The 17,123-nt window shown below is 47.5% G+C and overlaps 1 protein-coding gene across 1 annotated transcript in view; it reads left to right on the top strand.

Annotated features, from left to right (window-relative positions):
* The window catches only part of LOC138300177 (disintegrin and metalloproteinase domain-containing protein 9-like), a 587,087-nt gene that overhangs the window by 358,540 nt on the left and 211,424 nt on the right, over window positions 1-17,123 (top strand). Inside the window, exon 16 of the mRNA XM_069239149.1 lies at window positions 8,543-8,717. Within this exon, the coding sequence (XP_069095250.1) occupies window positions 8,543-8,717 (175 nt within the window). The remainder of the gene's footprint in view (window positions 1-8,542; window positions 8,718-17,123) is intronic.

Genomic DNA, 17,123 nt, shown 5'->3' with positions numbered 1-17,123 from the left:
CCACTCCAGCTCAGATGGCTTGTTAGGATATGCAGGCCACACCCTAGCTCCCTTTTGTGTCACTGTCTAGAAGAGATTCACAAACAGCACAACTGTCAGTCTAGCCCAGACACGGAATCCACAAACAGGCAGAGTTACAGAATGGTTAAAGCAAGAAAATGCCTACTTTCTAAAAGTGGCAATTTCAAACTAACAAACTAACAAATTAAAAAACAACTAAACTAACATACGTATTTTTAAATTGTGAGTTCAGAGACCCGAAACTCCATATTTCAATCTGCTCTCAAAGGGAAAATGCACTTTAAGGATATTTAAAGGCAGCCCCCATGTTAACCTATGAGAGAGATAGGCGCTGCAACAGTGAAAACTGAATCTGTCAGTATTTCACTGTTAGGATATGTAAAACACATCAGTACATGTCCCACCTTTAACGTACACTACACCCTGACCATGGGGCTACCTAGGGCCTAGCTTAAGGGTGCCATACATGTATAAAAAGGGAAGGTTTAGGCCTGACAAGTGGGTACACGTGGCAGGTCTAATTGGCAGTTTAAAATTGCACACACAGACACTGCAGTGGCAGGTCTGAGCCGTGTTTTACAGGGATTGCTCATGTGTGTGGCACAACCAGTGCTGCAGGCCCACAAGTAGCATTCGATGTATAGGCCCTGGGCACCTCTAGTGCTCTTTACTAGGGACTAACTAGTAAATCAAATGTAACAATCATGGAAAAGCCAATCACCAATACAATTTACACAGAGAGCATATGCACTTTAGCACTGGTTAGCAGTGGTAAAGTGTACAGAGTCCTAAAGCCAACAAAAACTGGTCAGAAAATTAGGAAGAAGGAGGCAAAAAGTTTGAGGGTGACTCTGCAAAAGGGCCAGGTCCAACAGTTATTCTATGACAGGGGGGAGGCCTCACAGTAGTGAAAAACAAATTTGGGAGTTTTTTTTACTACCAATACATGTAAAACTGAAAGCCACATGTCCTACCTTCAAATTACACAGCACCCTGCCCTATGTGCTCCCTATGGCCTGCTTTAGGCGTTACTTATATGTAATAAGAGTGGAGTTTAAAGCTTGGCAAGGGGTTCTAAATGCCAAGTCAACACAGCAGTGTAAACTGCACACACAGGTTCTGCAATGGCAGACCTGAGACCTGTTTTAAGGGTCTACTTAAGTAAGTGGCATGGTCAGTGCTGCAGGCCCCACCAGTAGCATTTATTTACAGGTCCTGGACATATGTACTGCACCTTACTGGGGAATTATAAGTAAATGAAATATGTACATTAGCCACCTTAAGGGAATCTGTTGCTTGAAGGATCTACTGCTTGGTCACTAGAGCATCCTGCTCATCTCACTCCGTGCCTGTCAGCTGCGCCAGCAGCAGCGCCTCTACATAGGCAGTATTCATATAGTATTAATACCTCTCATGTGCCCCGCAAACACGTTCTTTATGACTTGTTACGTGTAGGCATGACTTCCTATTCGATCCCTAATGGACAAAATTGGCTCGGCATCAGTCTAATTTCTGCCCTATCGCCCTCCCTGTGAAGTCGAAAGAAAATTTAACATGTTTCTCCCCCTCATTTCATACTGTGAGGAGTTGCCTCCTAGCACTGCCCCATTCCAGTAGTAAACGCGGATCTGTCAAAAAGGCTACTTCTGGCACTATCAATGTCTTTTCCTGTGCAGTCAAATCCCTCTCAAGTGTTTGTCGAATACCTGTAGTTATGGCAATAGACATACTCCTTAAAACTACTTTCATTGCATCCCATTCATTTGCTCTGCTTAAAGTACTGTCCCAGTTGGTCTCAGAGTAAATAGGCAGGGCCTCTGCTACGGGGTCCTTTAGTGCTTCAGCTCTTAATCTCCACAACGCTACCCGAGTGATCAAACAAGTACCTTGCTAAATAGGCCGAAGAACTCACCTGCTGTGCAGCACCCACCTATATTAGAAACTAGTTGAGTCTGCTATAAGTACCAGCAGCTGAAGTAAAACAGAAGAAGGCACAAGTTTGTGGGTTTTGTACCCACCAGATGTCTACCATGACCCTGCCTGTCATCAGCTGAGTGAATCTGTCATTTTGGGTTTGGTGCACTGCTTGGATGGACATCTGTCCACCACTCCATCGATTACACAATTCAGGTCACCAGTCAAGACGACCTCTAATGTTACAATTGGCTGGTCTTCCGATAAATCCACCCTGAAATACTCAGCACTATCCACATTAGGAGCATAGACATTGATAAAACAGAATCCATGAGCATCTAATGTGCCTGCCAGGATAAAATATATTCCATCTGGGTCCACCAGGACCTGTGTATTCTAGAATGGGACCCCTGGAGCCATCCAGGCGAGGGTGCCTCGGGTAAACCCAAAATAGGAAGTGGCATATACCTTCCCTCTCTGTTTTGTCCGCAAGCAGGTGATACAATTTCCCAATATATGCATTTCCTGCAACTTTGGAAAGGAGACACCATAATATTTTAATTATGCATGTATTCTGTAGCGCTTCTCAGGCCTGCTGAGCCCGCTTATGTTCCAAGCTAGGAACTTGTACTTAGTACCTATGTCATCCATTGTCGTAGCTGTCTAGGAGCAGGAACAGTCCCCAGAACATTCCCAACCATAGTAAAACCTGAGTCTCACAACACGGATATAGAGCACACCAACAAAACATAGTAACTTTGTTCAACATTTCCACACCTCTCACAATCAATGTCCCACCCTCAGGCAGAATATACAGAACACCCTCTGACACAACCATCAGCCAAGGGGTACTGATCACCGCCCCACATTTCCTCCCCAACCCCTTAACAGATACAATTCAGCAGAACAATGTAAAACATTTTTAATGCTAAGTAAAAAAGCCCCCCCTCCCCACTCTTGTAGTTATCACAGCCCAAGGTGCTGTAACCCCCACCAACTGCGATACCTAGGGTGGCACGGAGCGATCCAGGTAGGTTAGGCCTGAGCCATTTCCAGCTGTGGAGAAAAATAAAAAGAAACAGTATAGTAAGCAGTATCTTAGTGGACCCACCTCCACCTCAGAGATTACTTCGTCTCCACATTAGCGACCGTGCAGATGGATAATCCACCAGAACCAGAAAAGGAAAAGACATTGTATCCAACATTATTTCTCAGATGTTTCATACAAACCATACATTCCAGCCAGTCACAAGAAAGTCTATCCAGCGCCCGTGCTATCGCTCAATGTGTCAGGGACCACATGGAGCTGGGAAAAGGAGTTCTGGTCTGTAGTGTCCAGCGCTGCAGTTTTCAGAGTACCACCAAAGCAAACAACAATATGGTCTTCCCCAGCTGTCTCTTTGGCCTGCAATGATGCAACAGGAGTTTTCAGAGGTCTCCCAGAATGACATTCTGAGCTCCCTTGGGTATCCTCCCAGCCAGGGGAGTCGGACCTGTGACCGAATTGAATAGTTTCAAGCCACCTGTGGGGATTCAAAGTGCACACTGTGTTGGATTATGAGTTTATCAGGGAACACCAGGCTACATTTTATATTATGTTTCCTCAGCTTCCTTTTAACTGGCATGAAGGTTTTCCTCAGATCTTGTCCCCTATGGGTGTAGTCTGGGAAATAAGAATTTGCTGTCTTTAAAGCATGGAGGGCCGTGTGTGTGCACATGTTGCAAAATGATGCTGCCATCTCTATAGTTAAAAAGTCTTGCTATGAGAGCTTATGGTGGCACCTCAGGCCTCAGGACCGCCACCAACGTTCTCTGTGCCCGCTTGATAGTGAAAAATATTGATAGCACCCAGGCTTAATGATATTGACAGTCAAGTCCTTAAGAAACAGTCCTGCGGAGGGGCCCTCTGCCCCTTCTATGAAGCCCACAATCCGTATATTACGCCTAGAGCAGCTCTCTGCATTCTCCAGACATTCATTCATGTGCATAGCACTGCACTTAAGGCCGGCTACCTCCACCTTGAGGATTTTGATCTCTTGTTTTTTTTAGGATGTCTGCATCCCCCTCCGCCACCGCAACCCTGTCGACCACCTTTTGTAAATCCACGTGTAGATGGTTCATTTCAATGGCCATCATGTCCTTCTTGGTCTTTCCGGTGATTCCTGTATGGCTGCCAGTATTTCAGCTGAGTTTGGAGTTTGGTCCTGCATGCCAGTCCTGTTGTCAGGCTCAGATTCCTTCATCGGGGTCCCTAGTCGTGTGACTGTGTACTGGTTTATTTTGTTGGATTGTGCTGCTTTCATTCATATCTCCTTGCCCATTTTCCTAAAGCACTGCACCAACCACTATTCCACAACCAATTTGCAGTTTTGCAGCACGTAGGCCCTCTCTGCTCTGCATTGTCCAGCTGACACCCATTCCACCACGAGTCTCGCTGTACACTTCCCCACCCAAGTACTGCTAAGGCACTCTCAACTCTGTTCAGCAGGAGGGGTCAGGTATCAGGCGTGTGGTGCCTAGGGCCGCTCAGGAGTCTCCAACCTCCCTAATCACCCACAGCACCAGACCGGTATTGCTCACCATCCACAGGTGGCTCTGCTCACTCCTGGAGGGCATCAGCAGAGTCACAGCCTCCTCCACTCAATTTTCATTTCCTCTTGTACCTGGCTGGGGCCCTCAGCAGCACCCCGGGACAACCTTTCAGCCACCAGGAACACCCTCCACTCTGCAGTTCACCTCTACACTGGTTAATCCACTGAGAGGGCCACAGGAGACTCTGTCGTCCAAGCCAGCTGCCAACTGTTGCCTTTTCACCATGGATTCACAGTCACCAAGCCTGTAGGCCAGGGGTTGTGTCCCCTGCAGGGTTCAAAGTGTCCAGGAGCCTGCTGTCCTTCAATTCACGGGGACTCCGCCTCTAAATTCGTTGTGGGGAGGCTGAAGTTGAGTCCCAACATGGCTGCAAACCCGTTCTTGTTGAAGCCCCCCTCCCCCCAGGGCAAAGGGTAAAAATAGTGAAGGGAGTCTGTTTTGGACTCCCATTAGCCTCGGGAACCACCACCTACCCGGGGCTAGGTTAGCCAAGCCACAGCAAACACTCCGCTGTTTGACAGCGGGACCTGTAAAGCCGGTCCCACTGTCAAACAGTGGAGCTTTCATCTCTGTCCCCTGCACGCATTCAGGGAACAGAGATGAAAGGTTTGTTTCAGCAAGTAGGGAGCTGCATTTAAAGCAGCTCCCTGCTTGCTGAAGCAATGGCACCACCAGGGAAGCCTCCCCCGCAGTGCCAGATAGCCCGTAAAGGGCATTTTCTTAAAATAAAAAAATAAAAATGAATAAATTCATAGGGACTTCGAGAAATAACTCAGTGTGAAGGTCAGCAGACCTTCACACTGAGCATTGAGGATTCAAGTCCAGCTGGACTCATTTCCCTCTTTTTTTCCAAGCACAAATCTTGAAGGCTCATACTGAAAGGTAATCTTGCTCTTTTTAAATAACAAATACATTTTTCTTTTTAATTTGTGCAGAAATATCTCATTCTAAGTATGTCATATATCAAACCCTGAAAAACTTTCTCACTCCCTCTCTTTCTCTCTCTCCCCCTCTATCTCTTTCAATCTTTTACCCACTAACACCCACTCAGACACTTACGAACCCACTCACAGACCCACTCAGACTCTCATGAACTCACTCGCAGCCCAGTCAGACCATCACAAACCCACTCACAGACCCATTCAGTCAGTTATGAACCCACTCACAGACCCACTGACACCTTCATGCACCCACTCACAGACCGGCACACATAGTGACGCACCCACTAAAACAATGATGTACGCACTCTCACACCCAGACAGCCACTCTCACCACCAGATACACCCTCTCACACCTAAAGAGGCTGAGGCCAACTTCCGCTGTGCACGGAAAAATGGCCATACACAGCATGGGGTTGGGTTCCTAGGGGGGTTGGTCGCAAGGACTAGCTGCAGGCCAGCCCTTGTGGGCAACCCTTACTGAGCATGGGCGAAGGCATGGTGCAAGGCTGGGTGCTTATAGGGGGTTGGCCAAAATGACCTGCACGGCGGTGGTTGGAATAACGTATAGTAATGAAAATTTCCATGCGTAAAAAAAAACTATAGAAATTCACTGAAAAAAATCAAAGGTTACAGGAATATTATAGTTAGGTTCTGAATGTACTTTTACAAAACCATAGAAATTCAGTCATTATAGTTAGAGTTTTTTCAAGTAACTATAACTTGTGCCCCTAAGGTAACTATAACTCGCACTTTCGCCATGCACAGCTAAATATTCTGCATATTATATAATTGATGACATCTTCTATCCCATCTTTTATATTATCACTGCAACATTTGCAGTAAAATTATTAATGAGACAACTGTGCATGGTGAGGGTGCAAGTTATAGTTACCTTAGGGAGGTGGTGGTCCCCCGGCCGCCCCCATTTTTGCCTAATCGCCCCAGGGAGGTGGTTGTCGCTGGGGCTAATATAAGACCTAGAAGGGGTGCCTGCACCCATGTGTCCCCTTCCTTTTTTCAATCACCCTATGCCCCCAGGACCTGGCCTACCAGGGGGCAAATAAAAGGTAGGGGCTAGAGGCCACCCTTTAAAAAAAATTAAAACATCTATTAAAAATCTGCAGATCCGTATTTGCAGATTTTTAAGAGATTTAAAAAAAAATGCTTTTTAGCCCTGCCTTGGTCGATAAAGGACCCCTAGACCAAGGCTAGGCACTCAGGGTGACCCGACCCTGGCTCCTTTTCTTTGTTTTAACTCTTTATGTGGGACTCAGCTCAATCCAAGTTCCAAGATGGCTGCCAACACTTCCTTGTTGAAGTGTTGGCAGCCAATCAGATATCAGAATTGGTAAAGTTGGATCTGCGGAGGATTCACGTTCCTAGATATCTGTATTTTTAATCTCTAATTACTCCAAAACTACTGAACAGATTTACTCCAAATCACACAAATTACAAATTGCGCACCAAAATCTAGCTTCATGTCAACGTTAGTGTAATTCCGTTCAGCGGTTTGGGCTGTAGGCATTTCTAAAGACCCTATGGAAAAATGAATGGGTAAAACGTGTTTTGGGACCCTCCCTTTTTCTTTGTCCCCGCTTGTCAGATCACCCCACAAAAGTAGCGTAGGCACTGGATGCAAGCATGATTGCAAGAATGATTGCACATGTTGAAAGTTATGTAGTGCATGTTTAAAAATCACTAAAGTTTGGAGTCCAACTATTACTCCCTGTTAAACGATATACAGGTCCAGTGCATCTATTGGGAGTTACAGAAAAAAGTCAGTGAAACAAACGACTAGCAATCATTCTGCTCCCATTATTTGCTGGATCCAAAGATGGAAGAAAAAAAGCGCTCTGCATGTCACCCAAGTTCGAATAGCAGCCTTGTCACATCTTGGATATTATATACAAAACAATTAGTAAAAAAGGAGAAACAGAGAGCTGCCGAGAAGGACTGGAATAGTGGAGACAGGGTATGATGAAGAAGGTTGGCGCTGAGATAATGAGAAGGAGCCTGGGAGCACCGGAATGAGGAGAGGGGGTGAAATCATGGGAGAGAAAACGCTTCTACGGCATATACAAGCGGGAAGGGCAATAGCAAATAGCACTGGGAGCGAGGAAGAGGGCATGGGGTGCTGATGACATTAAGGACAAAATTTGTTTCATGGCATCAGCAGTGAAAGGTTATATACAATAGCCAAGAAGCAAGGGTGAAATAGCTATGCTGCAGATAAGGAAGAAACGCACAATATGGAGGAAAGCCTCCAAAGCAGGAAACTGAGAGTGACACGAAAGCCATCAAATCATGAGCAGTGGTTGACTACATTGGCTATTATATGCAATGCTGTCTGTAGTGAGACCACAAACATGTAACTACAAAGTGCATCCTCACACACAACAGTCTTTGCCATTCCCCAAAACCTGCATGCACTAAGTGTACAGTGTACTCCATGTCATCCAGGATGGTGTTCCTGTCCTGCGCTTTTGTGTGACAATATAATGCATTCTGTGTGCTGTAGACTTGGTTTCCTTCTATTGAACTAATTACACTAATACACCTCATAACTTTTATTTGTAGGGGAAAGGCCCAGTATTGGAAACAGTCCCTGTGATAACATCGATTGAGATGGCCATGTTTGTCCTCCCCACACCAAAAGTAGTGGTAGAGAGTATGCTCGGAGCAGCAGTGAGCGAAGCCCTCCTAGGAAATTTGAGCCCTCATATTTATTAACTTATTATTTCTAATTAAGAACAGTCTCTAGACTACTCATAGCTCTACAGAGAAAGAGAGACATACAACTCCACCCCACAATTTCCAGTGTGCTCTGTTGATAAAAATCCTTTGGCAGCATACATGTGAGTTTACCACAAACATCGTAAGGAAATTCTGCATTGCTCACCACAGAAGAATTCAAATGCACTGACACATTGGATGTTTCATATGTGTAACTTTACTGTTATGTCTTTTGTTAAATTGAGCTTTCCAGCTTGTCAAAACATGTTCTGAAGTCTTTTCCATAAAAAAAATGGTAGCATTTAATTCCTCACCCAACCTTGCGCTTTCTCTGCTTCCAGTGATACCCTGTGCGGGAAACTCCAGTGTACAGGAACCATTGTGAAACCACAATACGCCTACGTGGCTGAGTATGACACCGCCATGTTCAAATGCACCATGATTGACTTTAAACTGGGGACGGATGTGCCTGATCCAGGTTTGGTCCACAGAGGCACCGGCTGTGGAGATGGAAAGGTAAGACAACCTTTTGGTGTTTCATGTGCTAAGGGCCTGATTTAATGTTTGGCAGATGGACATTAAGCCGTGGGTAAAGTGGGTAACAATACTCCCGCCATACCCAGGGTCCTCTGCTCACCAGACTTAAAGATGTCCGCTAGCTCAGGGGGCATTTTTTAACACTGACAGGAACTACCATCATATCAGTTCCTGTCAATATATAGAAAGAAGTGTCTTGACCATAGATGACTCTCTTCTGCACTTCCATTCTGTATCTGTCACAAGAGTCCCTTTAGCTCTCAGCCCTGTGGACAGATTTAGGATTCACTTTCAGTAAAAGACTGCAGTGACAATGTTAGGAATCTGTTGGATTTTTTTTTATGAGGGGCAATTCCTCTTAAGACAAGGGTTGTATAGTGGAGGATCTAGATATCCAGAGTGGATAGTGTAGGTGACTATAACCTTCCTTGCATGATTGATCGCAAAATTGATCAGGGACGCTACAGAGAGCTCACCTACGTCTGCAAACCATGCTCTTGAATTTAGGGCAAAAGAATTGTGACTGGTTTAGGAAACAAGTCCCCATTAATGTCATCACCCATGATCCTGCTATAACTATAGAGCATGGTGTAAGGTTCACAGCAAATTGTCATTCCTATCAGACCATCCTGAAGAACATTTTTGCTAACTCTCCACTGGTGACAGGGAGCTTTCCATTATTAGGCTTGGTAATTTTCGAGGCGAAGACTGAACTGATTGTAAGAATAAATATTCCCAATATGTTTAGAGTGGGTTTTTGGTAAGCCCCATACAATCTGTCCCACTTCCCTGTTTCAATGGCTTTCCTCCCTATTTTTGTATCTGTCCCTCCCAAGCGCATTTTGGTCTCACAGTGCTTTTATTGGATGGGGTATCTTTCACCGCTGATGCCAGACCTCACAGTGTTTTTATTGGATGTCGTATCTTTCACCGCTGATGCCAGACCTTGTTTTTCCTGATTTGTTTTTAAAACGTTTCTTACTTTCTTGCTGACACCCAAACTATACACAGAAGCCTTTTATGAATTACAATTTTAAAACAAAAAAATGTGTTCAGCTGTAGGCATATTTGATTATACTTTGTTCTGTTCGCAAACTCATTTTAAGATGGCCACCAAGATGCCCGTGCATTCTCACTGGCTATCAAGACAATTCAAAATAATCTTTGAAAGAGCCAGTACGTTTCACAGCCAAGATCTATTGGTTTGTCCAATGCTTGTTATCTGGAGTACTACCAGTTTCCTATATCAGTCAACAAAACTGGACATCACTCATGTATTATTGAACTACGGAATTTACCAGAGTAAATACAAAAGTACTTTGCAGGAAGATAAAGTCACTAGATTGACTATATGACCATGGGTCATTGGGTTCGGACTCAGCCATTCCAGCTTTGTTGATTTTCTCAGACTGCCTGAATATACTCTGAGTGGGCTTCTTAAATTGTGACATTTTTGCAACACAGTTAGTGTGGATGGGTGGGTGTTGATGAACATGGGTTAGTGCATGTGTATTTGCTTGTGTGTGTGTGCTGTGTGGCATGTTTTAGGTCACACTATTATCAAACAGTACAAATAAAAAAAAAATAAGATAAAAATAGCATAGAGTTGCACCAGTAGAGTAAGTTGGAGACTTGATTATACAGAGCAAGAGTTTCAAATTAAATTTTTTATTTATTTATTGCTTGATTAATTAAAAAGTGTTGCTCTTGTTTTGCTGCCTCCTAACTGGTTTGGCAGTCGATACATCACTTCCTGTAATTGGCTGAGGAGCACAGGCCAAGTACAGTTTAATTATGCCTGGAATGTTTTTCTGCTTCCTTCCTCTCGTGTTTATCCGCAAGCACTCGTGTTCATGCACGCAGTTCATTTTTCGCGTTTGCCTTTCACTTGGTCCTTACTTTACATCATCAGTAATTACAAGTAGTTGTGTCGTGCGTGTGTTTTGTAAAAAAAATTTGTGGCTTTATATAGCATGAAATCGACCCAGGAATAATTGCTCAAAAGCGTCTCTCCCCGCACAGCGGGAGAGCCGACAGTACAATATCCACTGCACTCGGGGAAACTCCCCCCATAATGCTTTGCAGACACTCCTTTTACAACACATTTTCGTCCATAATTGAGCCTATGGTGGTACTAGGGCAATGGGACCACCACCAAAACATTCAGAACGATGTGCTCTTTCTGTCCAGGACACCTTGTGGGTCACATTAGGTTAGAGAGGTCCTAAAAAATCATAACCTCTTTCACCATTCAATGTGGGCCTTGCTTATAATAATATTCTGACAGCCTTCTCGGCCTGCAAATGTGTATGCACTATGTTCTCCAAAGTCTGAAGGATAATAATTGCCCCAAGGCACTACTAACTCAGTTGGCTCCACAGGGGCATCTAGCCAGGAACAGTGGTACTGCACCTTCTGCTGTTGACTCTGCATGGACATCTAGCCACAGGCAGTGGTACTGCACCTTCTGCAGTTGTCTATGTGGGCATCTAGTCACCACCAGTGGTACTGCACCTTCTGCTGATGACTCTACAGGTACATCTAGCCACCACCAGTGGTACTGCACCTTCTGCTATTGACTCTATAGGGACATCTAGTAACGATCTGCGGCACTGCACCCTTGTGCCACTGTCTCCACAGGTAAATATTTAAAAGGCCTGCTAGGCCTGAAAATGTGTAATAAACTATGCCCTCAGGGGGCTGGTTATATGTTTACACTGCAATGTTCTTTGTCATTCTTTTATCATGTGATTGTGCCCTCTAGGAGCTGATTTTATGGTTACATGACCATGTTTCATCCGAATGCTATTTTTAATGTGTTGATCTGTAGGGGCTGTTCAGACCATTACAGCCCAATGCCAAGTGTATGAAGGAATGCACAAACACAGTTTATTTCTGATAAAGGTTTAATGTGCGGCATAGCTAAATACTTCAGCCAACTGAGGACCTTTGTAATTCTCCTACTGTTTTCGGGTTTGGGGGACATTCTGAGCTTCTAACATCAAAAGTTCTGGCAGCGTTCTGTGACACTGTACTCTGAGTGCTTTTGGCTCCACAGGGACATCTAGCTACGGCCAGTGGAACTGCACCTTCTGCTGTTGACTCTACCCGGACATCTAGCCATAACCAGTGGTACCGCACCTTCTGCTGTTGACTCTACAGGGACATCTAGCCACGACCAGTGGTACTGCGCCTTCTTCTGTAGATTCTACAGGGACAACTAGTAACGACCCTTGGCACTGCACCCTTGTGCCACTGAATCCACAGTTAAATGATATTTAAAAGGCCTGCTAGGTCTGAAAATGTGTACTACACTATGCCCTCAAGGGGTAGATTATATGGTCACAATGCAATATTCTTTAGCATTATTTTGTATGTGATTATGCCTTCTAAGGGCTTCATATATGGTTACATGACCATGTTTCTTCCAAATGCTCACTATGGGCTGTTCAGACCATTACAGTCTAATGCCAAGTGTATTAGGAATGCACAAACACAGTTTATGTCTGATGAAGGTTTAATGTGCTGCATTGCTAAATATTTATAAGGTCCCAAATGTGAGGTTGTCATTATCATTTACAACGCCAACAGCTCTAACTCTCGCTAATGCAAGACTTTTTGCATTGCAAATGCTTGTTAAGGTTGTTACTAAGCTACGATGTGCAGTGGAATTTGCTAACTATTAAAGATCCTGTACCATGTTGGATAAAGTGCTGGTGCCCCTAATCCGACAGATTCTGCAGATTCTGCATTCTGGGATTAATGCAGTGTTCATAACAGAAGTCCAGTTCTTAAAGTGCTTGCGCCTGAGCTAGTAGGGTGCTGTTGTGCCATATATCCTCCCGAGACCAATCATCTGAGTTGTTCCCAGACTATGCTATTCTTGGCAGTTGACTAGCTATTCAAGTGCCATTGCTGGAATTAATCCTGTTGTTACTCCTATTCCTGAACTACTTTTGTTCCAGGGCTGCAATATTTGTAGCCAAATAGTTGGCTATAAGGTGCTCATACCTATACAGATGAAGTGCTGGCGTGGCTGATGTTGGCCTGTTTCCACTCTTTCAGGCTGTTACTTAAGTACTAAGATCTTAATAGTTAACTAACTATTAAAGTGCCTGTGCCTACCTAGTGCTAGCGAGCTTAAACATGCACCTGAAACTGTACTTTCCACTTGGCAAACTAGCTGTTAAAATACCAGTATCAGAAAAAGAAAAGATAATTTGTGCTAGCAACATAAAGCGCTGTAGTATTAGGCTTTAAAGTACATCTTTTCTGAGCTTAAACCATGTTGTGCTCTATTGTCTGATCCTATCCAAGCTATAGTGTCAGCCCTTAGAGTACATAAAGAATCCACTGTGGCACAAACTGTGGAATGTTAACATTCAAGTGAAATCGCATTAATTGCGTGCACCATCGCGGAGGAGAGGGTTCACTCCAGCAAGCACTTGTACTTTCGGATGCTTACCTGGTGTGACTTAGTTTGTGCCACAGTGGAATCTTAATGATAAGTTACTGGTTTAATTATACTTGATGTGTATATGTCTTCCATTTTGTTGTCCTGAAGAGGCCTGTAATGAGAAGGACGAAACTTATCGACTTATATAATTGGAGGAGTCAAGCTTAATATGGATATGGAAACTAAGGTGGTCATTCTGACCCTGGCGGTCATGGACCGCCAGGGCCGGGGACCGCGGGAGTACCGCCAACAGGCTGGCGGTGCTCCCAAGGGCATTCTGACCGCGGCGGTATGGCCGCAGTCAGAAACGGAAAACCGGCGGTCTCCCGCCGGTTTTCCGCTGCCCTGAGGAATCCTCCATGGCGGCGCAGCTTGCTGCGCCGCTATGGGGATTCCGACCCCCTCACCGCCATCCTGTTCCTGGCGGTTTTGACCACCAGGAACAGGATGGCGGTGAGGGGTGTCGTGGGGCCCCTGGGGGCCCCTGCAGTGCCCATGCCAATGGCATGGGCACTGCAGGGGCCCCCGTAAGAGGGCCCCTAAAAGATTTTCAGTGTCTGCTATGCAGACACTGAAAATCGCGACGGGTGCTACTGCACCCGTCGCACCCTTCCCACTCCGCCGCCTCCATTCGGAGCCGGCTTCCTTGTGGGAAGGGGTTTCCCGCTGGGCTGGCGGGCGGCCTTCTGGCGGTCGCCCGCCAGCCCAGCGGGAAACACAGAATAACCGCGGCGGTCTTCTGACCGCGTAGCGGTATTCTGTTGGGGGAACTTTGGCGGGCGGCCTCCGCCGCCCGTCAAAGTTGGAATGACCCCCTAAATGTATTCATAAGCATTTCTGGAATGGAACATATGAGAGGACTATCTCATGGGACTGCCTTTGTAGGCTACAACCCTGGCAGTCGGTGATAAAGTGGCGGTAATACCGCCAACAGGCCGGCGGTAAAAAAAATGGAATTATGACCACAGCGGAAATCGCCAGCAGACAGCCACTTTAACACACCGACCGCCACAGCGGTAGCAAAAAGCACCGTGGCGGTAACCGCCAACAGCCTGGCGGAAGACAATGTACCACCCACCCTATTACAACAAGCCAATCCGCCAGCTTTTCCGGGGTGGTACCAACGCCATCAAAAGCACAGCAGAAACAGGACACAGAAGGGAAACAACTCACCTCTGGACACTCAAGGAAGAACCACCATGGAACCCGAACTACAGGTGTTACCCATGCTGGTTTACCTCCTCCTACACCAGGAGTAACAACTGCGGTGAAGACGACCACGGTGAGTACTGCACCTAGCACACAAGGGGGGGGGAGGAAAAAGTTAGTGACACACACACACAACACCCCCACCCCCAACATCATACACACAAACAGATGCAGTAACATTACATATTCACCACATACCCCTCAGGAATAATGCAAGGACAAAAGGAAGTGATTGAAGGGAATGTAATAAGATCAAAATCCTGAAAAATGTCCTCAAATTATATACAGTATTTACAGATTCACAAATGGAGGGACACTGCCCAGTCCATAATGTCCATGGGCCACAGGGCCATATCACATAGGCCATGGCCTCACTTGACTCCTGCCTCAATACGGAGAGAACACAGCTGGGGCATCAGGTCAAAAATACACAGGCACCTCAGGGGGAAGGGGAAGGTGGGGCACCTCAGCGGGAAGATGGTACAACGCCACTGCTCCTGGAGGGGGCCACATGCCCAGCACTCTGTCCTGGGGAGTGCAAAGCCACAGTCTCTCTAGTGGGTGGTCTGCCCACTGCTTGGTCCTTGGGAGTGCAAAGCTACAGTCCCTCTAGTGGGTGGTCTGCCCACTTCTTGGTCCTGAGGAATTCAAAGCCACAGTCTCTCTAGTGGGTGGTCTACCCACTGCTTGGTCCTGGGGAGTGAAAAGCCACAGTTTCTCAAGTTGATGGCTTCTCCACTGGTTCAGGAGGGGGCTTTGTGCCCGTGTGCTTCATCCTGGCAAGGAGGGGGTGAGTGGATGCCTTCTTCCACTGGTTCTGGAGGGGGCTTTGGGCCCAGTGTGCTTCATTCTGGCAAGAAGGGGATGAGTGGATGCCTTCTTCCACTGGTTCTGGAGGGGGCTTTGTGCCTTGTGATGCAGACCTTGGGAGTGCAAGGTCACAGTCTCTTACCTGGGTGTCACACCTGCAGTTTTTGCAGGGGCCAGGACGCACTACAGCCCATGGAGGCACGACTACACACTGCCCGCCGGCAGTGACGGCTGCTCAGTGGTGGCAGGGTAGGCGGCGGTGCTGCCTGTGGTGGGGGGTCGCTCCAGCCCTTCCCCTGCAGCCTCAGACGGCTGCCGACTGGGGCTGCTGCTGCTGGCTGTGCAGGTGGCAGTGCTGGTGGCGGTGCAGGTGGCGGTGCTGGCGGCGGTGCTGGCGGTGGTACTGCCTGTTGTGGGGGAGGCTCCAGCCCTTCCCCTGCAGCCTCAGACGGCTGCCCACTGGGGCTGCTGCTGCTGGCAGTGGTGCTGCTGGCGGTGCAGGTGGAGGTGCTGGCGGCGGTGCAGGTGGCGGTGCTGGCAGCGGTGCTGCCTGTGGTTGGGTGAGGCTCCAGCCCATCCCCTGCAGCCTCGGACGGCTGGAGTGCCATGGCTGGTGTTGTTCGCTCAGATGCTGCTCCAGCACCAGGCTCCATATCCATCCTGCCTGCGGCGTCTGTGCCTTTATCATTGCCCTTGGCAGCTGGTGGCCCCTTCTTGCCTTTGCCAGCTGGTGGTGCCTCCTTGCTTTTGCCAGCTGGTGGTGCCTCCTTGCTTTTGCCAGCTGGGGGTGCCTCCTTGTTTTGCCAGCTGGTGGTGCCTCCTTGTTTTGCCAGCTGGTGGTGCTTCCTTGCTTTTGCCAGCTGGTGGTGCCTTCTTGCTTTTACCAGCTGGTGGTGCCTCCTTGCCTGTCCCAGCTGGTGCTCCCTTTTTGGCTTTGCCAGCTGGTGCTCCCTTTTTGCCCTTGGCAGCTGGTGCAGGCAATCAATCAATCAATCAATCAAGAAATTTGTAAAGCGCGCTACTCACCCGGAGGGTCTCAAGGCGCTGGGGGAGGGGGAACCGCTACTGCTCGAACAGCCAGGTCTTGAGTTGCTTCCTGAAGGAGAGGTGGTCTTGGGTCAGACGGAGGTGGATGGGGAGGGAGTTCCAAGTCTTGGCTGCCAGGTAGGAGAAGGATCTTCCTCCCATGGTGGCTTTTCTAATGCGTGGCACGGCGGCGAGGGCGTGGCTGGTCGATCGTAGTTGGCGGGTGGGAGTGTAGAAGGTCAGGCGGTTGTTGAGGTACCTGGGGCCCAGGTCGTGGAGGGCCTTGTGTGCGTGGGTGAGGAGACGGAACGTGATTCTCTTGCTGACGGGGAGCCAGTGCAGGTCTCTCAGGTGTCCGGAGATGTGGCTGTGTCGGGGGATGTCAAGGATGAGGCGTGCGGAGGCGTTCTGGATGCGTTGGAGTCTTTTCTGTAGTTTGGCTGTGGTTCCGGTGTAGAGGGTGTTACCGTAGTCCAGTCGGCTGGTGACGAGTGCCTGGGTGACCGTCTTCCTGGTTTCGGTGGGGATCCATCGGAAGATCTTTCGGAGCATGCGTAGGATGTTGAAGCATGATGATGAGACGGCGTTGACTTGTCTGGTCATCGAGAGGGAGGAGTCCAGGATGAAGCCCAGGTTGCGTGCGTGGTCCGTTGGTTTGGGTGCACTGCCCAGGGCAGGGGGCCACCAGGAGTCGTCCCAGGCAGAGGGTGATGATCCAAGGATAAGGACTTCCGTCTTGTCAGTTCAGTTTCTGGCGGCTGTTCATCATCCACTCGGCTACGTCTTTCATCCCTTCGTGCAGGTTGGTTCTGGCGGTGGCTGGGTCGTTCGTGAGGGAGAGGATCAGCTGGGTGTCGTCGGCGTAGGAGATGATGTTGAGGTTG

This window comes from Pleurodeles waltl, chromosome 6, assembly GCF_031143425.1.
Source record: "Pleurodeles waltl isolate 20211129_DDA chromosome 6, aPleWal1.hap1.20221129, whole genome shotgun sequence".
NCBI classification, from domain to species: domain Eukaryota; kingdom Metazoa; phylum Chordata; class Amphibia; order Caudata; family Salamandridae; genus Pleurodeles; species Pleurodeles waltl.
This window is presented reverse-complemented; position numbering and strand designations above follow the sequence as displayed.